General features: G+C 43.3%; 1 protein-coding gene across 1 annotated transcript; it reads left to right on the forward strand.

Moving 5' to 3' along the window:
* The first annotated feature begins 488 nt into the window (after positions 1 to 488).
* GTF3C5 (general transcription factor IIIC subunit 5) lies at positions 489 to 17,387 on the forward strand. Its single transcript, XM_036753138.1, has 11 exons — positions 489 to 688; positions 1,774 to 1,993; positions 2,784 to 2,982; positions 11,007 to 11,202; positions 12,036 to 12,140; positions 13,001 to 13,115; positions 13,454 to 13,534; positions 14,464 to 14,561; positions 15,221 to 15,303; positions 15,908 to 16,050; positions 16,752 to 17,387. The coding sequence occupies exons 1-11, from the start codon at positions 566 to 568 to the stop codon at positions 16,946 to 16,948; spliced, it is 1,560 nt and encodes a 519-aa protein (XP_036609033.1). The 5' UTR covers positions 489 to 565; the 3' UTR covers positions 16,949 to 17,387.
* The last annotated feature ends 4,539 nt before the right edge of the window (positions 17,388 to 21,926 follow it).

Raw genomic sequence — 21,926 nt, forward strand, 5'->3', positions numbered from 1 at the left:
TGGTACATATCTTGTATGTGCACAGCTGTTTGTACGTCGTGTATCCCATTACACTGTGAACCTCTAGAGAGCAGGGGCTGTCTTTTGCCTTTCTTTGTAACCACAGCGCTTTACACAATGCTTGACGCCAAGAAGGTACCTGGTAAGGGTTTGCTGTGTGATCCTGAAAAATGTTACACTCTATCCATGCCCCCAGCCAACTCTCTAAGGCTGGTGCAGAGAAGGTGCCATATGCATTGGTAGAGGGAAACTCCCTCTCTCTGGAAGTTCCTTCTACTCATGAAATCACAGGTCCGTACAAAAACAAGCAAAAAGTTTTAGCGTTATTTTAAAAAACCCAACCTCTTTAACAAAACTAATTTTAATCTGTCATTTCCAGGCTTAACCACTAGGGGGCCCTCGTTCCATCCCACGTTTTCTGGGCCCTCGCAAGACCTCCGCCTCCTGGAAGAGAGAGAGGCGTCGGAACCTTTCCAGCCTGGAACTCGTGACAACATAGTTTGGGGGAACGGTTTGGGTGAGGACGCGAGAGCCCGTCGCGGAGCACGACGGGAAGTAGGGAATCATGGCGGCTGTATCGGTGGAGTTGCAGCAGGAGCGGCGTCTGGTGTGTGTGGAGTACCCAGGCGTGGTGCGAGATGTGTCCAAGATGCTACAGACCCTGGGCGGAGAGGAAGGAGTTTCCAGGGTCAGAACCGGCGGGACCAGGCGGGTTTGGGGGCGCGGGTTAATTTCCAGACCTACGAGAGCGGAGGGGGCCAGGCTGAGAGTTGTTGGGGGGAGGGACGAAGCAGGAGGGGGAAGAGGAGGAGAGCGGTCTCCTAGGCAACGGGGCAAGAAGCGTGGCTCCTCACCTGGGCGTGGAGGATGGGAGAATCCCAGTCCAGGACTTCTCAGCCCTCCTGCCCTGTTCTCTTTCCACTTGATATTAAAGGTGACTAGCCGGGCCGTCCCCGAGTAGCTTGTGATCATAGTGATTACGGGCTCACACATGTGGAATTGGAAGTGACCTCAGAAACCATCTAATCTATTTTCCCCCTCCCCTTTTTTTTAAACTAAGAGGAGAGTGAGGTCTAGGCTCACAAACGTAGTCAGTGTTAGGTTGGGTTTAAACTCCATTTGATCCTGAGTCACTGTTCCTTCCACAGTACCATGCTGCTTCCCTGTGCTTGTTTTTAGGATCCAGTTTCCGCAGGCCATTAGTTGTTGATTAAATTTTCTGTCCTTTGAACTCGGTCATTTTGGTGTTGGGATTGTAAAGAACCTTTCATACCCATCAGGTTTCATCAGGCTTGTTTACAACTTGGTGTTTTTATATCTTAGGAACAGTGGGGTCTGTTGGACCATATCTTATATACATTCCTTACGTTACACACACACACACACACAACATATATATTATATTTCTTTTGAAACCTTTGAGGGAAGGGACTGTCATTATCCCCCTTTTCCCACCATAGAGCAATTAAGATAAAAAGACTTGAAAGAATTCCATTGTGAAATTGAGTTTCATAGTAAAACCTGGGAGTTCCTACTCCTAGTTTCCTCTTCTATAAAGTGATTAGGTTGCTCTAAATGATCTGTAAGGTTCATTTCAGGTCTAACATTTTCTATTCTAAGGTCCCCTTCATCTCTTAAATTTTTTAGCTTTCCTTTTGCGTCTTCCAGCCCTTCCCAAAGACTTTAGTTGAATATGGAAAGGCTTTGAGGATGATGTGTGTGGGATAACATTAGATGCTTTTCTCTGTCTCCACTACTGGATCTTCAATATAGATCTATGCAGACTCAGCCAAAAGATTGGAGCTGTACTTCCGCCCCAAAGATCCATACTGCCATCCTGTGTGTGCCAACCGTTTCCCTACCAGCAGTTTGCTTCTTAAGATCAAGAAGAAGACAAGACGGAGGAAAGCGGAGGGTGGAGAAGTGGCTGTTGCAGAAGTCAAGTTTGACATGGAAATTTTGGGCATCATTACAACTGTTTACAAATTTCAAGGTAGAGATCCAGTGGGACTAATTGGTGCCCATGAGTGCTGTCAGTGTCAGGCCTAAGATAGATGGAGGAGATATGAGGATGAGAAAGAAAAAAGAAAGTAGGCAGAAGAAAAGAGAGAAAGAAAAACAAAAATATACAAATTATAGTGAGGGATAGAATTTCCCCAAGAACTTGACTTTAAGGTTTAGCCTAGCAGAATGGAGTAATAAAGATAGAGGGCAGTGTTCTTTCTGGGACTAGGTTATTCGTAAGATTAAAAAAAAAAAGTGCTTCAAGCTTAATATGTTTAAGTTAACTAGACTAGAATCAGACTTTAGAACTGGAAGAGACCTTAGAGGGTGTCTAATTCAGTCCCCTCGTTTTACAGATCTGGAAGCTGAGGTGCTGAGAGGGTCTAATTAGTGACATGAATAGGGCGGGGGCCCAAGTCTCCTGATTGCTCCATCTCTTTCTACTACACCATGCCGTCTCTTCCTGTCAGCTTTTGTCATGCTGTGATATCATATAGACCAGAAAGAATGTTGAAGTGGAAGGGAGTTTGAATTCGAGTTCATTTTGTACAGTACTTGCACGCAAAGTTAGTTATGCTACTGCTATCTCTTTAGCAGAGTAAATGACTAGTGTTCTCCCTCCTAACGCAATACCAGCCTAGAACCTTTAAAGGGTGTTAGAAGTTTGCTGCCTAGGAGTCAGGTGTTCTTAGGTGACAATCGTAGAGCTTATATTCTGGCTATGATTATGGTATGTGTCTTGATTTTAGTAATTGTAATTTGTTTACCTCTCTTTCCAGGGATGTCAGATTTTCAGTATCTGGCAGTACACACAGAAGCAGGATGCAAAAACACTTCCATGTACGACAAAGTTCTTATGCTCAAACCAGAGAAGGAAGAATTCTTCAACCAGGAATTACCTCTCTATATCCCACCTCCAATTTTCTCTCGCCTAGACACCCCAGTAGACTATTTCTACCGGCCAGAAACACAGCATCGGTGAGTATCTTCCCCACTACCACCCTTCATCCAACTTTTAGGAAACTTTCAAAGAGCTCAGTGGTCAAACATGTGGTACTCTGAGCATGTGTCCACTAGGAGTATTGAATTTCAGGTTGATATACTGTCCATTTGACAAAGTCCCAGGTAAGGAAGAATTCATAAGTTATTGAGAACCAGTGTGGTGTAATGCAAAGAATTCTGGGCTGGGAGTCAAAAGAACTGGGCACGAATTCTGCCTTTAATATTTACTAGGTGACCATGGACAAATCACTTATTCTCTTTAAATCTTCAGTTTTCTTATCTATAAAAAGGAAATAATACCCATAGTCAGATGGTGTGTATCAAGTGCTTTGCAAATGTTAAAGCACTACATAAATGTTAGCTGTTATTATTATTAATGGGGCTTTCCTACATTGAGAATTGTGGAAAATAAGAATATGTATCATTTCTCTGACCGGTGATTCCAGTGGAGATACACAGTCCCATTATATATGTGTGCATACATTCCTAATAATTTGATTTGCCAAGTCAGTAAGGATTTATGTATCACTTCCTATGTGCCAGGGACTGTGCTAAGTGCTAGACATACACATATAAGCAAAAAGGGTGTTAGTTCTTTTTTTTTTTTTTGAGAGGGGAAGGCAAGGCAATTGGGGTTGAGTGACTTGCCTAAGGTCACACAGCTAGTAAATGTATCAAGTGTCTGAGGCTTGATTTGAACTCAGGTCCTCCTGACTCCATGGCTGGTGCTCTACTCACTGTGCCACCTAGCTGCCGGGTGTCAGTTCTTAAGAGCTTTATTAAGGGTCTTTGTTTATTGCGGGGACTTATTCTGTGAAGTTTGGATTCACTCAAAGTGCCACAGTTGAGGACCTAGAAGGCTCCATGTGGTCTAAAGGCCTCAAGTTCCCCACCCCTGGTCTAGGGTCTTCCTCAGAATAGAGGTTCTGAGAGGAATTCACCCAACAGGAGAAGGAGGCCAACAGGCCAGGGACCAGGGAGAAGGCAGCTAAAGCATTGTGGCGAAATTCAGCAAATTTAAAAAAAAAAATAGTGCTGGACTTGGAGTTAGGAAGACTTGGGTGTCAATCTCAATGTCACAAGTTCTGTGGCAAGTCACTTAACTTCTTTGACCACCCGCTTCCTTATCTATAAAATAGACATAATAATACGTGTACTACCCTACCTCACAGGGCTGATGTGAAGATCAAATGCAACAATTTTGTTGTTATTTTAAAATAGCTTTGAGATAATTGGGGATACTCTGGTGCTGTTGCAAAAAACAGGATTAGGAATCACTGCCTTAGACAATTAACTTTGCTTTGGATAGGGGATAGCCCTCCAGAAATAAGATTGAATGTTCCCCCAAGGGGAAAAAAAATAGATTGCAAATACCTAACGTGATCTAATTGGAAAATTCTTTTCCTCTGTGGTGATGGTTCCCATCCCCCTTAAATCCTCCCACCCCAAAGTTCCCACCAATCTGCCCTTTCCATTGTGTCCTCTGGATATGCATTCCATAGATGACAAACTTGACTTTATCTTAAATCTTTTCCTCTTCTCCTTCTGTCTTCTGGCAGTCCCTGACATCTGTCTCCTTTCTCTCCCTAAACCCTGCCCTCCTCCCCCTTCATGATACAGCCTCCCTTGCCACTCTTTCAAGTACTCATTTCTCTTGGCTCACTGGTTGAGGAAAGGGAGTTGGAATACTCTTTGCTTTTCATTGCCACTTTCAGATTTTCCCCCTACTTCCATCATTCAGTAACCTCTCCTGAGGCCCATACAGTCTACCTCTTCCACCCAGTCAAAATCCTGGTAGCTGTTGTCTACAGACCTCCAGAACAATACTCGTCCTTCCTCAATTAGTTCATTACCTAGCTCACAATCTTTCTTGCCTCTCCAACTTTTGCTTTCATACTAGGAGACTTCAACATACATATTTTTCCCCTCCACTTTACCCTAACTTGACTTTGGTGAACCAGTTCATCTCCACACTGTCTTCTCTTGAGTTCCGCCCTGCCAAGCCTCAGCCTTGGATCACTCCTACTATCTGATATCTTTGTTCCTACACAAGTGCTGCTGAAGGAAGGTGAAGAAAATCATACAACTACCCAGTCTGGATCAGCTATAGAGTTATTTTACACAACTTCAAAGGGCCCTCACTATTGGTTGGCAGTTCTATACTTCCCTTATCAGCTCACTATCCCACTCTTCCTAGTGGCTCTTCCAAATTTTTTCCTCCCTCCTCAAACTTCCCATGGCTCCTCCTCCCCTCAACATCTCAAATAAGAACCTTGCCTCATGTTTTACATAAAAAATTGAGGCCATTCTCCATGAGCTCCCTCTTCTCCCATCTTCCTCCTCTCATATCACTCAGATGCGTTCTGCTACTGTGGCCTTCACCCCTGTCTCACATGATGAAGTGGCCTTACTCCTCTCTACCTGCTCAAGCAATCCTATTCCATCTTGTCTCCTTTAATAGATTGCCCCCTCTGTCATTTCCACTTTGTCACTTATCTTCAGTCTCTCTCTATCCACTGTCTGCTTCCCTACTGTCTACAAACATGCCCATGTCTCCCCATCCTGAAAAAACCCTCACTTGATCTTCCGCCCCCACTATCATTCTATTTCTCTTCTGCCCTTTGTAATGAAACTTAAGAAGGCCGTTTACAACAGATGCCTCTACTTCCTCTTCTCTAACTCTCCTCTTAACTCCCTGTGATCTAACCTCTGACCTCATCATATCATTGAAACTATTGTCTCCAGACAGCCAGGTGGCACAGTGGATAGAGCACTGGCCTTGGAGTCAGGAGGGCCTGAATTCAAATCCTACCTTAGATACTTAACTAGTAGTGTGATCCTGGGCAAGTCACTTAACCCCAATTGCCTCAAATAAAAAGGAAAAAAAATCCAACAACAAAGTTACTAGTGATCCCCTAATTGTCAAATCCAATGTCCTTTTCTCAATCTCCATCCTTCTTGACCTCTCCAACCTCTGACACTGTTGATCACCACTTTTCCTGGATCTTCTCTTCTCTCTCAGTTCCTGGGATACCACTCTCTTCTGGTACTCTTGCTACCTGTCTGATCTCTTTTTCACTCTTGCTGGATCCTCATCCAGGTCACACCTATTCATTGTGGGTGTCTCACAGAGCTCTGTCTTGGGCTCTCTTCTTTTCTTCTGTGCTATGTCACTTGATGATCTCTTTGGCTCCCATGGATTTAATTATCTCTATGCTGATGCTTCTCAGATCTGCATATACCTGAAACTGCTGACCTTCAGTCTCATATCTCCAGCTGCCTTTCACACATCTCAAACTGAATGTCCAGTAGACATCTTAAACTCAGCATCTCCAAATTGAACTCATTATCTTTTCCCCTAATCTTCCCCCTTCCCTTCCATATTTCTCGTCCCTATGGAGGGCACCACCATCCTCCCAGTTCCCTAGGGTTTGTCCCTGACTCCTCAGACTCACTGTCTCTCAGTACCCCCTTTCCTCCATATCCAGTCTATTGCCGAGGCCTTCCGATTTCACCCTTTGCAACATCTCTTGAATATTCCCCTAACTGTCTTCTAATACTGTTATCACCCTGGTGCAATAACCTGCTGATTGTTCTGACTGCCACAGGTCTTTCCCAATTCCCATCTGTCCTCCATTTATCTACCAGTATGACTTTCCTAAAGCACCAGTTCAACCATGTCACCTCCTTACCCAGTAAACTCTAGTGGCTCCCCGTCACCCCCAGGATCACATACAAAATCCTGTCCGGCGTACAGAGCCCTTCATAGACCCTAGTCTTACACATTATATCCATTCATATTCTCTTTGATCCAGTTACATTATTCCACAAATAAGACACTCCATCTCTCTGCTCTAGGCATTTCCTCAGGCTGTACCCCATGCCTGAAATTCTCTCCCTTCTCATCTCTGCATTCTGGCTTCCTTCAAGTGCCAACTAAAATCTTACTTTCTACAGAAAACCTGTCCTCTTAATTCTAATGCCTTCCCTCTGTTAATTGTGTCCTATTTATCCTATATATAACACATATTTAACTTATGAGTTCCTTGAGAGCAGGGACTGCCTTTTGCCTTTCTTTGCAACCCCAGTACTTAGTACAGTGCTTGGTACATAGCAGGTACCTTAATAAATGCTTATTAATTGACTGACTAAATATTAAAATTTATATACTATTCTGTGGCTGGTTTGTGCATTGTTTAGAATCCTTTGTTAGTGATACTAAAAATGTGGGGTGTGGCTCTTTGTGACCTGACTAGTCTTGCTTATTTTTCTTGGTCTTGTCACTGTACTCCAACCAGGGGTCTTACAGACACATGCCCTTGGTCACAAAAGGGATCTGGCAAGAGGCTGTGGCTGTGTTAGCTTGAGTATCTTAGCCTACACTGTTTGCCTTCTCCTTCCATATATTTCCCAAGATAATTTTAATAGCTATACAGGATGCAAGATTTACATTAAATCAAATCCAGAGAGGGTATAGACTATTTGAAACTCAACTCAGAACTAATGTTGAGTCAGCAATAACTATTGTATCCAAAGGAAGATAGTTTCCAAGTTGCCAAGCCCTGAATGGTCATTGCTGGCCTCCGAAGCTAGAGGGCAGCGTTTACTATCAATCGTTTTTCTCCAACTATTGCTAATATGGAAAATGGCATTTAGTTACATCTTTTAGGAGTAAATTCTCACCCTTCACTGCTTCTCCCAGTTTAAATCAGTTTAATATCACCTGGTATTGCTATTTGAGTGCTTTTTAAATTGCTAATTAAACAACTTGCTTCCCCATATAATCAGTAGAGGCAGAGAAGCAGATAAATGATTTCTGAGGTCCAGAATGAATTGACTTAATTTTACTATGGATAAACTGAGAGTCAACTCTGTTTACACACCCCTGTCAAGCTGCTGCTAACTCTGGGAATCTGATTCTTTTTGGCCATCAGATAATCATTTATTGGCTTAATTGGGGACCAAGTGCAAGAGTGCAGTAGAGTACATATTTGGGACTGTAGTCCTTTGGATCAGATCTGAGTATATTGGTAAGCAGGAATCCTGCCATGGTTGTGTGTGTCCTGTCCCCCTCGCCACCCTTTTCTTCCCCTCCCTGCATCTCAGTTTTTTTGAACAGTGGCTTTAGATGGGGCAAGAAGGTAAAGAACAGCAGAGACTCCCAAATCTCCAGGTTTCTGTCTTGCTAACAAGGCCATTCATTTGATCTTATTTGCTTTCTGATGAAGGAAGAGGACAAATTTTGGGGAAAAAATAAAGGGAAAGGGTACCTGCCTTTTTTCCCCAGGAAGGCAATTGATTATTCCTCTCCGTTGTCCTTTAAATTGCCAGAAAAACTCATATATCCCTCTACTTCCAGGTTCTTCCTCACTTGACCTCTTCTTAGAGACAAAATTGTGCTCCTTACTATAGAGGTGATAACTGAAAAAGTTGGGAAAAAGGCACCTGGAGTGATTTGAGAAGTAATGTTCATAGATGTCTTGCCTTTATCTGTTTTCAGTTTTCTCATTTTTAACTGATATCAGGCTCCTTTATGTTGGTTCTGCTGACTTCCCAAGGCTTCCTGCCCAACTTCAAACATAGCCAGAATTGAAGTGACTTTCCATATGTTTCACTGGGGAAATGGAAATGTTTCGCTTGGCAGTTCAGGTTTCCATTGGTAACAGGGAAAATTGACTGTTTCTCCCACAATTTTATTTTGAAGTAGGAAATTCATACTACTATTACTACTTTTACTTTACTGTTCATCGTTGTTAAAAAAAAGCTTCCTAAAGTACTAGAATGAATGACCAAGGGTGGATCTCTGTTGGTAATTTAATTAAAAAAAAGATATTTAACTCAACAGATAGTTAATATTGTGAGTGTTGAGATCACTACATAGATCAGTAAGATACACACCCCTCAGGAGGTTATAGTTCAGGAGGATTATCTGGCACATATACAAATAATTATAATACAAAAAAGTATACAAAATAAATAAAACCCAAGTTTTAAAAAAAATGTTATGCTATATGTGATCTAAGGGAAAAGGGGTCATTTCCAGCTGGGGAATTGAAGTTTTGTATCTGTCAAAGATGGCTTAATTATCACCCTTAGTAAAGTCAGGGGGAATGGAAAGAATGACTTTTTGAAGTTCACTGTCTCTGTGGGGAAAACCTATACTGTTTTGCCTTCTCCTTCCACACATTTACCAAGATAACTCTTAATAGTTATCCAGCATGTATGATTTCTTACATTAAATCAGATGCAGATAGAATCTTAGCTTTACAAATTGTTTTCAAGAACCAAAAGCCTGTTAAAAATCTCTTTCGAGTTACAGGATATTTTTTTTAATTGAAGAGACATTAAAGATCATTTAGTTCATTCCCTTTCTTTTACAGAGGAAGACATTTGAGGCCTAGAGAGGGTAAGTGACTTGCCCAAGGGAGCCTAATTGGTTAGTGACAAAGCTAGGATTAGAACTTGGATGGGAAGTCACCAAAGGCTACTTGCTTCTTGAGCTAAGTTTTGGAGGAAACAAGGGATTCTAATGAATGACTAAAGAAAAATCAACGTGAGCAGCCATGTCTGCTCTGCAAGGCAGGGAACCTGGAGTGGCCCAGCCCACCATCATTGGGAAGAAGAGAGTGGGCCTGAGGGTCCAAGTGAAATGAGAATTCTGTATTCCCTTCTGCAGGGGCAGGGTAGGGAAAGAGGAAGGAGGCATTGGCAGGAAGGTTGGAGGAGAAGAGTATTCCACGGTTCGTTTTGCACCATGCCCTCCAGCACCAGTGGAGTGGTTCCTACTGGAGGCAGTACTTTCCTGGCATTAGGGATAGTCTGTATAGAAGGTTGGAGTCCAGAGATGTAATGACACGGGAGGAACAGCAATATGGCTGCTGTGGCTGGACGGGAAAGGAAATAACATATAATGAGACTGGAAAGGTAGGTTGGGGCCAGGCTGTGAAAGGCTTTACAATCTGTACAGGTGTTCCTGTTTGAACCTAGAGGTAGCCATTGAAGGTTTTTAAGGAGGTGAGGGTGAGGTGACATGGGCAGACTTGAGGAAAATCACTTCCTCCCCTTTGTAGTGGATAGATGGGAGAGAAGAGAGACTTGAGGCAGGTAGGCCAATTAGGAGGGTGCGAGGTGGTGAAGGCAGGATGGAGCATGATAGCTCTATGAATTTTAGGATTTTTGAAGATTGGTTACAAAGGAAATGGGAGGGAGAAGCAGGTATTAAATTTCTTTTAAGTTTCCGGACTGGTTTCATTTAGGTTTATGGAACGTGATTACATGCCTGTATGATAACTTAGATTTATATAGTACTTTAAAGTTTACAAAGTGCTTTTCTTACAACGCTATAAAGGAGGTAGTATGCATATTATTCTCATTTTACGAATGAGTGGACTGAGGCTCAGAGAGGTCCAGTGCCTTATGTGTAGTCCAATAGCTAGTAAGCATCAGAACCAAAATTTCAATGTCAGTTGCTTTGCTACAAAGCCAGCATTCTTTCTATTATACTATACTCCTCCTCTCTAGGTCTGTATCTTTTACTAAAGTTCTCATTGTGGTATGGAGGTAACCTTGGAATATACCAGCAGGGCACATGCTGTGGCAGTTCTTGCCAAGGTAAAAAGACTTCACGCAGAGCTCTTTGACAGCAAGAAGTAGCCTTGGCAGGTTTGGAGAGTCTCATCAGTGAGAGGCTGGCCGAGTTTGAGGATGTGGTGATTTGTCTTGTTTGACAGTGTTCTGTTGTTCTAAGGGAGGGTGGAAGTGGATGGGAAATGTCTTTGGAAAGTGATATTTAAAAAAAGAAAAAGTATCATTAAAACATTGAAAAAATAGAAGATTTGCCACTAATTGTTAGATTTTTTTGATTACGGCAACTCATAAAACCATCTGTGAACATGTGGAAGGAGAATCCATCTTAATAAAAGCATGATTCCTTTAAAATTTAAAGGATGTCTGTTATGGTTACTGTGATCTTACACTGTACCTGGTTTGTTCTCCCTCAGTGAAGGCTACAATAATCCACCAGTCTCTGGTGAGAACCTAATTGGCCTGAGCAGAGCTCGGCGCCCCCACAATGCCATCTTTGTGAACTTTGAAGATGATGAAGTGCCCATGAAGCCACTGGAGGCTGCTGTACAGACCTGGAAGAGACTGTGCACTAATCCCATTGACAGGAAGATGGAGGAGGAACTGAGAAAGGTAGTACTGGGAGCACTTTACCCTGCGACACCTTATGAGAAGCCCAGGCCTGCAATTAGCCACCTCTTATTTACTCAGCTGTTTGGATTTGAGCATGTTTACTCTTTTTTTTTTAATCAGTTCATTAGCAGATGTGAATTTTTCACCTCCACATTTCAGTTCTAAAAGTAGTAAGTACTTCATCTTGTAATCTCAGGAGAATTCTTCATTCACACCTCCACCAAGCAGCTTCCACGGGTGTAGACACCTGAAATGGGGGTGGGGTGGGGAGAAGTGCTTGGATTATTCAAATGAAGCTTGTAATTGCAACTCCAGTATTTAATTAGTTCTCAGATGACTGCATTACCCCACATTCTCTTACCCTGACAAAGTTTGCATTATTTTATTAATTTGTATGTACCTTTGGAAATGTCAACATTCTCTTTTCCCATCTAGATTGTAAACTTCCTTTTCACCTTGTTTTACAGTGCTTGGTGCACAGTGAACAGTGAATCAATAGATAGTCACGGAATCAGGCCTTATTCTCTCTATTTAAGGGGGAGCTAAACTGAAGTTATATATTTCCAACTTAAAATTTTTCTACTTGTTACCAGGACCAGAATAATGTATCACCAACTTAAATGATTTCTAGAAGTGCTCTTTCAAAGAACTTAGAATGGAAAAAGTGTAGGAGTTTTAGGCCACGAGGCTGTACAGAGTATGTTTAGCCCTTCCTGTGGCCTCTTCTTTTCCCTGATAGCAGTCACCAGCCACAGATCCCATGATGTTCTAAAGTGTGTCTGTATTGGAACCTATAGGTAATTTTTTTTCTTCTACCCTCCACCTTTTTCTAGCTCTTTGACATTCGTCCCATCTGGTCTCGTAATGCCGTCAAGGCCAACATCAGTGTCCACCCGGATAAACTCAAAGTCTTGCTTCCCTACGTGGCCTATTATATGGTGAGTATCCTGACGTCTATTCCCCATTTTGCTGCAAAGGCTTTTTGTAATGCTTTGGTGGCCAACAATTTAGAGTGGAAAAGGGATTTAGAAGTCACCTGCTTATAGAGCATAGAGTCATAGCCATGGTTTGGGGCTCATAGCCCTAGGGTGAGAAGAGCTCTCAGAGCAGTCCCTAACACTTATGTTAACTTTACTGCATGGTAGTGTGCTCTCTCTCCACTTCTGCCCTTCTACACAGTGTTCCACAGCCTCACTCATTAAAAAAAAACAAACCCAAAAAAAACCCCTCCAAGTGAAAGCAGAACAGACACATAGAGAGACTGCTACCACAAGCTGAAGGGGACTTGGCCAGAGACCTCTGGTGCCAAGAGAGGTGTGTCTGGCCCCTGTGTGGTTTTCTTCTGTCCCATCTGTGCTTGTGTACTGAATGTTCCTGCCCCCTTCACGTTACCTGTCCTCTCCTGTCTGTGTCCATGTCTGGCTTTAGCATGTCTGCTCCCTTTGTATTCTTCCTCTCCATTCCAGCCAGGCCTCCAGGTGGCTGGCCCTGGCTCTTGATTCTTTGTCTCCACCCCCCACATGTCCTGGCCTCCTCCCTCCATGGACAAGAGGCCCTTTACTGCCTTCCTCCCTCTATTCCTCCTTCTCTTTCCAATGTCTGTGGGCAAATTCACGTTATATAAAATCACTTTATGTAGAGGTCTGCAGAACAGTCCACTCACTCACAAGCAAGAACTGTCTGTATTAGGAAGATTACATTATCATGATCAGTGTGTTCTTGAGAGAGAGCGTGGAATTTATTAGTTCTTCAGGATTGTGGCACCTTAACCCACCTACTGGAATTGTACTTTTTGCAGATAACAGGTCCCTGGAGGAGTCTGTGGATTCGGTATGGATATGACCCCAGAAAAAACCCAGAAGCCAAGATTTATCAAGTCCTAGATTTCCGAATTCGCTGTGGAATGAAATACGGTAAAATAAACCACCACCACAACAATAAAAACCAAAGACAAAACCATGCCTCAGCTTGTTTGCTTTCTTTAAGTCTTTTCAGTTTCTAGGTTGTTGTATACCTATCTTCTCTTCTAATAGGGATGAATTTCTAACTCTGTTACAGATATGCTAAGAATATTTTCATATGTTTGCTTAAATAAGGATCTCTTGGTAGCTTGGGCTTCTGATTCTCTTCAGACCCAGTCTGGCATTTCTTACTGTCTTGTGATTGTTCCACATCCTAGTCTATGCCTCTTTGATGCCAGCTCTGTTTCTTTGTGCCCAACCTCAGTCACTGTTCTTTCCTCTGTCTCCAGGATATGCCCCCAATGACATGCCTGTCAAAGCAAAACGCAGCACCTATAACTACAGCCTCCCCATCACAGTTAAGAAGACTCGTAAGTAATTGTGGCTTTTTAGCAAACAGGAGGGATTTGCCTTCAAGCCAGCCATATGGGCAGACAAATGGGAATCAAATTGAAATCATCCTAGAATGGTACCAGGACTTGCTGTGGAATGAATGAATTAAAAAAAAAAAAAAAACCATTAAGCGTTTACTGTGTACCAAGCACTGTTCTGAGCATCGAGGTTACAAATAGAAAAAGCTAGACAGTCCTTCATCTCAAGTTGTTCCCACAGTCTAACTGGGGGTGACAGGCCAGAAAAGAATGTTTAACTACGAAGCACATCCAGAAGACTGGAGGTCCTCAGGTTCAGTGATGAGGTGGATGGTAAGGCCCAGAGTTCCATACCATAACAGTGCTAAGGGACTGCAGGAAGTAGAGGCTGAGCAGATGTAAGTCCTTCTGTTTCACAGTGAATGGAGTTGTTAGCATCAATAGTATTCAAACTCTGAACAGTCAAGCAGCCCAGGCAAGGAGGAGCAGTAGAGGGCAGGCCACTGCCCCCCAGGGGTGGCCTTCTTCCTACTTGGCCATCCCAGATGGGTTGGGGATGGGGTGTGAGACAAGAGGATGAGTCACCCCTGGTAGCAGTGGTTCTTCCCACCACCATAGGTTCAGATCTGGAATGGGTCTTTAATTGTGGCCATTCCACTTCCCCATTTGGCAAATGATGAAACTGAAACTCAGGGGTATGGAATGTCCTGCCCAAGATTACACAAGTAGTGAGTAGCAGAGTCTGAATTGAAACCCAGTTTTTTTGATTCTGAATCTGATTTCCAGTACATGTGCATCTCCGCAATGAAGTCTATAGGGAATTCAATTCCACATAGATGATCAGCAGGAGCATAGGCATCAAGAGAGTTAGTGAAACTGAATATAATATTTGAGAATGTTGAATTCCAAAGCTTCTTGTCTTCCCCCAGCCAGCCAATTGGTCACCATGCATGACCTGAAGCATGGACTAGGCACATCGGGGACGGGAGGTATCAAGAAATCTGCCTCTAACAAGTACAAGCTCAAGGTGGGTGCTGTCTGCTTTGTCCAGAGCAATTATAGGAAGAGGGAGAACTAGCTTTGGTTTGTAATCTCTGCCAAGTATGAAGGTTGTGAATTGTCCCCTTTCAGGGGACAGTCCTGTCTGGTGACCTTCTGCACATAAATGCCTTTTGGCCTTTTCAGACCTTGTCCAAGAACACAACCTCATAGTATTCAAGATAAAAATGCAGGGTGTAAGGGCTCAGTCAACAAACTGAATATCCACCATGTATAATGCTAGCCAGAGAAGTTCAGTCAAAGAACAAGTATTTCTGTCCCTAGCCTTGTATTCTGTGGAGTCTTTAATCTGGTTGAGAAGTTAAGGTATAAGCACATGAATCAAATAGGGAACAGTATTAGGACACCGTGTCATCAAGTATTATATTATGTGGTATGTAGACAGTGTGTGTTACAGAATTTCAGAAATGGGAGAGGGTGACACCATTTGGGACTGTGGCCTTTCTTTTATTTCCATCCCCTCACAAACCTACTGTTCTTTCTTCCCACCCCTGAACGCTATAAGATTGTAGTAGCTGGAAAAGTATCTCTTGGTGTCTGGCACTGAGCTGCATAATGTCCCTCTTTGATGGTGAAAACACTGAGAGGAGTAGCTTCTACTAACTTCCTGTTGTTTTGTTCCCTCAGGACTCTGTCTATGTCTTCCGGGAGGGGGCCCTGCCACCGTATCGGCAGATGTTCTATCAGCTCTGTGATTTAAATGTGGAAGGGTATGATGAAGCCTCGGGTCTTGGGAAAGGGTCTGGGGAAACAGACTTCTGAATTTCATTGGGAATTTCTTCTCTGACACCCTTCTAATTTTTCAGGTCCTTTTTCTTCTGTACTAGAAAGTTAGATTTCTAGCTGTTCTCAAACAACCAACTCACTATGTAATACATTTCTCTTAAGCTAATTAGTTTTTGTTAAAGAGAAGGAATCAGGCTATAAATATGTTTAATCCTGTTCATCTAGTTGATCACAGTGCTTCTCTGCCACATGTACATGTTTGTGTAGGAATTTCTGAACTCAAATATATCCATCTCCCTTTTTTGATTAGCGGCTCTGGGACACTGGGCCCAGGGAGACTGGGAGGGTTGCTGGTGAAGTCTAAAACTTTTTGTGAATTCAATTAGCTGCACAGGGAGAGAGAGAGAGAGAACACCTTGTTCCTTACAACAAAATCACTGGCAGGAAAACAGAATCAGTCCAGGAGGATTGGGCACTTTTTTCCTTTTACCATCTCACAAATAGCCTATAGAAACTATATTGTTAGGGCTTGTTAGCGCTTTCTTTGGATGCTTATTTTCCCACTGACTCAGCCCTGGCTGCTTGTAGGTTACAGAAGATCATCCATCGTAATGATGGGATGGAGACTGAGTGTACAGAGCGTGATGGTTGGTGTCTGCAGAAGACCAGTGATGACCTGAGGGACACCATGTCCTTGATGATCCGGCAGATCATTCGTTCCAAGAGGCCTGGTGAGAAGCTCCTGGGGTCTCAGAGTATTTTGAGCCCAACAACAGGGCTAGGTTTAAAGCCTAGCTTTTTTGTTAAGTCATTTGGATCTCAGTTTCCCCATCTGTAAAGTGGGAAACTTGGGCTAGATGGTCTCTTAAGGTCTTTCTAGCCCTAATATTTTAGAATTTTAAAGTTAGTATTTAGAATAACGTTGGCTCTTGGGGTAGCTTCTTATGGAACCAGATTTAGGACCATTATGTAATAGTGAAGCTACAGGACCAGCTCTGAGTGGCTCCTGAGAATTGGGTTTAATTTTCTCCTTGAGTAAGAGTGGGACAAGGATTTAGCTGATCTCATCATTCCTATTTCTTCTTGTCCCAGACCCCTTCCCCTTCCCTGTTGATAAGCAGAAGTGGTATGTGGAGGCCAAGGCTCTCACTGTCCCCCCACAGCACTACCACCCCATCCACTTCTGCCAGACAGCGCAGTGAGGGAGAAAGCCACAGTGCAAGGAAAAGGGAAAGAAAGAGGCCTGCACCTGTGCTGTCCACGTATTGAGAATAGTGAAGGAAGCCAGGGTTTGGGAGACCCAGCCTCATGCTTTATGCCCATGAATGACTCCCCCTGCTGGTCAGTAGGATCTCTGAGCCATCTGTTCTTTTAGGTCAGTGGGTTTGGGTAACTAAGGCAACACATCCTTCTTTTTCCCTTTTGGACCCAGCTTTGTTCTCAAGTGCTGCCAAAACCGAAGGTGGAAAAGAACAATTAACATATGAATCTGGGGAGGATGAGGATGATGATGAAGAAGAGGAAGAAGAAGAGGAAGAGGAAGAAGAGGAGGAAGAAGAGGAAGAAGACTTCAAGCCCTCAGATGGGAGTGAAAATGAAATGGAGACTGAGATTTTGGACTATGTGTAATAGGAGGAGGATGCAGCCTATGGGTTCCCTAACTTAGTCTGGGTGTTGCTGTACCCATACCTTTAGGAGGAAGCTAACAGCCCCCTACCTCCAGCTAAGAGTGCCAGATGGTATTTGCAGGGACTCTCAGTGGATGTAGCTCCCATCCAGCCAAGGTCTCCTGGGACTATACTGGCTTGTCTACTCTGGGCTGAATCGTATGCTCAGTAATACCCCAAATTATTCATTCCTGGATCCTGAGGAATCACCTTCACCCCTCTAGCCTCAGGTATACCCTGCCATTAGACCATATTTGATGCCATTATCCTGGTGTCATGTTTGTTGTGTCATATGTGCCCACTATCTCAAATACCCCTGTTATTATTAGTAAATGTAATGAGGTGGAGACAATGTAGCCTTGGGAGTTCCATGGAACAATAAAACGTCAGATTAACCTTTTTGTGGGTTGTGGACTAGAGGAGCATGACAAGAGTCCAGCAGGGACGTGACCCCTCAGCTTGGAGTGGTTACCCTGGGTGGATAGGACCAAGGTAATATGGGCAGTAGCTCCTAGATGTTCTCAGCCTAGGACCTTTTGGCTGCTGTTGGGTTTGGATAAGGCCAGTTTTGTGTAATTCCTACTGGGATTATTAGCTCTGCTAAGAGCATACTTTCTTAATGAAAGTTTTCTTTAATAAATAATTTTTCCAAAGGACTGGATGATTCATCTGGTAGAGTTTCCTTTTGTTTTTTGTTTTTTTTTTTAACCAAAGGAGAGACTTGGCAAGGAATTTAGCACTCCCTAGGGCCTAGGGCTCCCCCTGTGTCTGTCATCTTTTATGGCTTGAGGACTTAAAAGAAGTAATAGTAAGAAATGAGAAGATGAAAGTAAAGCAGCAACAGAATTACCAGAAGGATGTTGGGAAAGATGAATAATGAGTCAAACAATTGCTGAATGTGATTTTCCAAATCGCCTCTAACTTCTAGTCCAGGTTCTTTGGGGATTTAATAGGATTGTTATCCTATGCTAGTCTTACCTCCAGGTGTGGACCCTTGTTCCCAGAGTCCACTGTCTTGCCTTGTAGTTGTTGTGGCCCTTCAGCTGCCTGCCTGGCTCTGAAAAGCTTCTCACCTCTGCCGGAAGTCATTTTGCTCTGATTTTTTTATATCCCTCCTGGAGGTATCTGAGATATTGAATGTTTTTTTTTTCCTCTCTTTTTTTCTCTGATGCTTCCTAACATGGCATTTTTTTTTGAGCAATTGATGCTATCTTTCCACTTAAGTCTTCCTCTAATGCTTTATTGTGTTCTGGAGATGACATTGGGTTTGCACCAGAGCACTAGCTCTGGCAGCAACTACCAAGTTAGAAAGGCTTTGTGTTTGACAGACTCTATGTCTGTGATCGAAGGATCAGCCCAGCTTATCACCATGCATGCCTTGGCTGATGAATTTTTTGGACACAGCAGCTTATTGTATTTTGCCTCCACCTTGCAGGTCAAAGTAATTTCCCCATTCACACCTGCAAGCAGTTGGTTCTCTTTTCCCTTATGTCTGCTCTATCCTACTTTATTGTAAGCTCCAACCTGAAGATTGAATATTATCTGAGCTAGAATGGACCTTGAAGACTATTTATTCTAACTACCTCATTTTAAAGATATGGAAACAGGCCGAGTGGGGGGAAGGCACTTTATCCAAGGTCACACAAAGAGTTAGTGGCAATAGAACTAAAACCCCAGGCTCCTGACTCCTACTCCAGGCCTCTGTCCACTGTACCACACTCCCTACAATTCTTTAAATGCTGTCAGACCAATTTATTCCTTTATCAGTTCTCTAAGTTCCTAATTTGGCTATATTGTCCTATTCGTTAAGAAAGAAGGAGGGTCTGTGGCTTCAAACTCCTGCTGCTTCTCCCAGACCTCCCATCAGAACAGCTAAAACCTAGTAACTGGACTAAAGCCAATTTCCTCTCTCTTTTATTTTTCCTACTCACCCTCTGGATGAGAATTCCCTGTGTCATAAAATAGCTGCAAAGGAAAAGTGAGCAGAGGATGCTGAAATAATCCAAGGTGAACAGTTTCTTATCAGAAAATTATTATTCAATAGGTCTAGTGAGTGCTTATTTGGGCTCGTCATCGGACTAAATGCTGTGGTATGGGGAATTGTCCCTGTCCTCGTGGAAATTAGAGTCTAGTTAGAAAGATGGCCAATACGCACAAAATTATAATGAATGGTACATGTCAGTGTTTAACCAAGTGTAAATTGTACGGTAAAGACCTTAAATGCTGGTGATTTAGAAGAAAGAGTGATCAGTGAAGGCTAGAATAGTTGCAGAAATTTTCATGAAGGAGGCAGGATTTGACTTGGCCCTTGAAGCCTGGTAGAATTGAGGGAAGGGGAGGGGAGGCTGGCTTGAATTATGTAGACCAGTATTGTCAAAGAGAGTACTTCAAAGTTCTGATGCCAAGCACCCTTTTTTCATTCTTCGTGACTGTTCCCTAGTAACAACTTCAGACCAAGCTAAGTCAGTCCAGTGTTCAGATCAGTAAGTGAACATCTATCGAGCGCTTACTACGTATGGGGCCCTGCCGTGGTTACTGGGGCTTGAGGAGGGTATGAAGAGAAGTGTAAGGCTTGCTCCTCATATAGTACTGGTGAGGGAGACAAAGTATATCTGCAGTAAAGGTGCTATAGATGTGCCCACGAGTACTTGTGTTTGTCCTTCGTTCTCGAAGAGGACCATGACATCCCATGAGTACTTAACTTTAAACAATAAGAACTCGGAAGGGAGATAAATGTATGTGGGCTGGGAAAGCTTTATGGAGCCTAGGAGGATTTAGAAAGGTAAGTGGAGAAGCACATCTGAGGTCTAATGATAGGAAAGCCCATGGCCTGTTCATAGAAAAGAGACCTATATGACTGGAACCTAAATATAGAGGAAGCAGTAGAAAGGTAGGGGGTCTGGCCAGCTTTGGGGATGCATTGAATACCAGGCAAAGGAGGGGAAACTCTTGAGTGGAAAATCAGAACACAAAGCTTGGTCACTGATCCTAAAGAAAGACTACTGACTTTCTTTTCGAGGCAAATCTCTGAGTGAAATGGGAGTGGGTTCAAGAGTTTGGTGGTGGAGGGTAGGATAAGGAAAAGCAAACCAAGGCTTAGTAGAAGTTGGGCAGAAAGTACTCTTAGATTGGGAACTCTGTAACCAAAACAGGAGGGCTCCAAGAAGTACCCTGAGCAGGGACTTAAATTAGAAAACTGACCAGGCTTAAGATGATTGATGGTGGCGTAAGGGCTCCTTTGCTGCGCTTTCTACCGGCTGTCCCTCCAGAGCCAAATATGGTTGTGCTAGCTTATTATGGCTTGGGCTTGGGGAATCTTCATAACTGACACCCTGTGCCATACAATCAACAGGGGCTAGGGCTCTTCCCTCTCACACCTTTCACACTGCTGAGACCTTCCCTTTTACTGGGGACTTAAGATATTGGCCTGAAATCGGAGCCTTAATAGCCTAAGACAAATGGAGTTTTCCCCACCACACGGGTATGTATATTTGTGGGTGTGGGGGTGTGTGTGTGTGTGTAGTGTGTGACATACTTTCTCCCCATGGCATCCACTCTTCCTATACCTCACCTTACAATTCCCAACCGTCACCAGGAAATGCATCTGACATCTCCACATCCCATCAACTTCTTCCCAAGCCTCCCAGAGGTGAGGCCAAATCTGACCCTCTCCCAGAATGACCATCGCCAGCCATTCCTCTGACTCTGCTGCCTTTTCCTTCTCAACTGTCTCTTGTCCCCAAGTGAAAAGATTTCTAGTTTGGGCTTAGCTTATAAGCATCTGAGGAAGATGCCTTTTAGCTGCTTGAGTCTCTTTCCTGGACAACACCTACCAACATGTAGCCCATTGCCATTCTTCCCCCGCCAAATCACCCAGAACACCACAATTACATTCAACAATCCCCTCTCAATTATCCACGTGTGACTGGATTTAGTGAAGCAACTGACATAACTCCAGCCTAATTTTCTTCTTTTCTGGTTTTCTTTCCATTGTGGTCAGTTTAGACATGCTCAGGGAAGGCACATTTGTTTAAATATTAACCTTTGAACAAAAGGTGTATAATTAAAATAGTACAGGGGGAAGCTCTGGACTGGGAGTCAGGAGACCTGGGTTACATTTTTGGATCTGCCGCTAATTTATTGTGTGACTCTGGGCAAGTAACTCGCCCTTTTTGGCATTTAGTTTCCCCACCTACAAAACAAGGACACTGAACTGGATGATCTATAATGACTCTTTTGTCCTCTAATTCTAGAATTAAGGTGTACCTCCCCCACCCAAAGGCACAGAGTTGAAAGGAAGCTCAGAGATCTTCTAGTCTAAGCCATATCCAAGCAAGAAGTCCCTCTACATCGCTTACAAATAATCACCTGCCTTCTTGTTGAAGACCTCCAGGGATGGGAATTCATGGCTCTAATTGTCAAGAGGTTTTTCTGAACATTAAGCAAAAAAGTCTATCTTCCTATAACTTTTCAGCCATTTCTCCAAGTCCAACCCTGAGGGACAAGCAAAGCAACCCCTCATCTGCATGTCAGCCCTTCAAATACCTAAAGACATCGTATCCTCCCAATTCTCCCCAGTTTTTTCACTCAGTCCTCAGTTCTTTCCCCTTCTTGGTTATCCTCTTCTGGACATGCTCCTATTTCTCCATGACTTCCATAAATATGGATCCCAAACTGAACAGGTGTGCTCTGACCAGGACAGACTTCTCTCCTTCCAGTCACTAATCAGATATCCAAATGGATCTGTGAGCTTACCGATGCTGGTCAACAAATACCTGTTAGATGCTTAAGCATTTAAAAGTGCTAGATACTGTGCAGTGTTGATGTTCTCTCTAATGTGGCAGATTGCAACCCATCCCTGCTTGCCAATCCTGTGTAACTCCTGTCTACATTCTTTCCTAATATGGACACCCAATGAGTTGGGGCCCTTCCTTGCTTTC

This window comes from Trichosurus vulpecula, chromosome 3 (genome assembly GCF_011100635.1).
Source record: "Trichosurus vulpecula isolate mTriVul1 chromosome 3, mTriVul1.pri, whole genome shotgun sequence".
NCBI classification, from domain to species: Eukaryota; Metazoa; Chordata; class Mammalia; order Diprotodontia; family Phalangeridae; genus Trichosurus; species Trichosurus vulpecula.

What these genes read in the sequence shown, in the direction of transcription:
- GTF3C5 (XM_036753138.1), top strand. Translation starts at nt 566, where the DNA reads ATGGCGGCTGTATCGGTGGAGTTGCAGCAGGAGCGGCGTCTGGTGTGT. An exon ending in TGGAGGAGGAACTGAGAAAG is followed by an intron (nt 11,203 to 12,035) that starts GTAGTACTGGGA and finishes ACCTTTTTCTAG; the next exon opens with CTCTTTGACATTCGTCCCAT. An exon ending in CCTACGTGGCCTATTATATG is followed by an intron (nt 12,141 to 13,000) that starts GTGAGTATCCTG and finishes TACTTTTTGCAG; the next exon opens with ATAACAGGTCCCTGGAGGAG.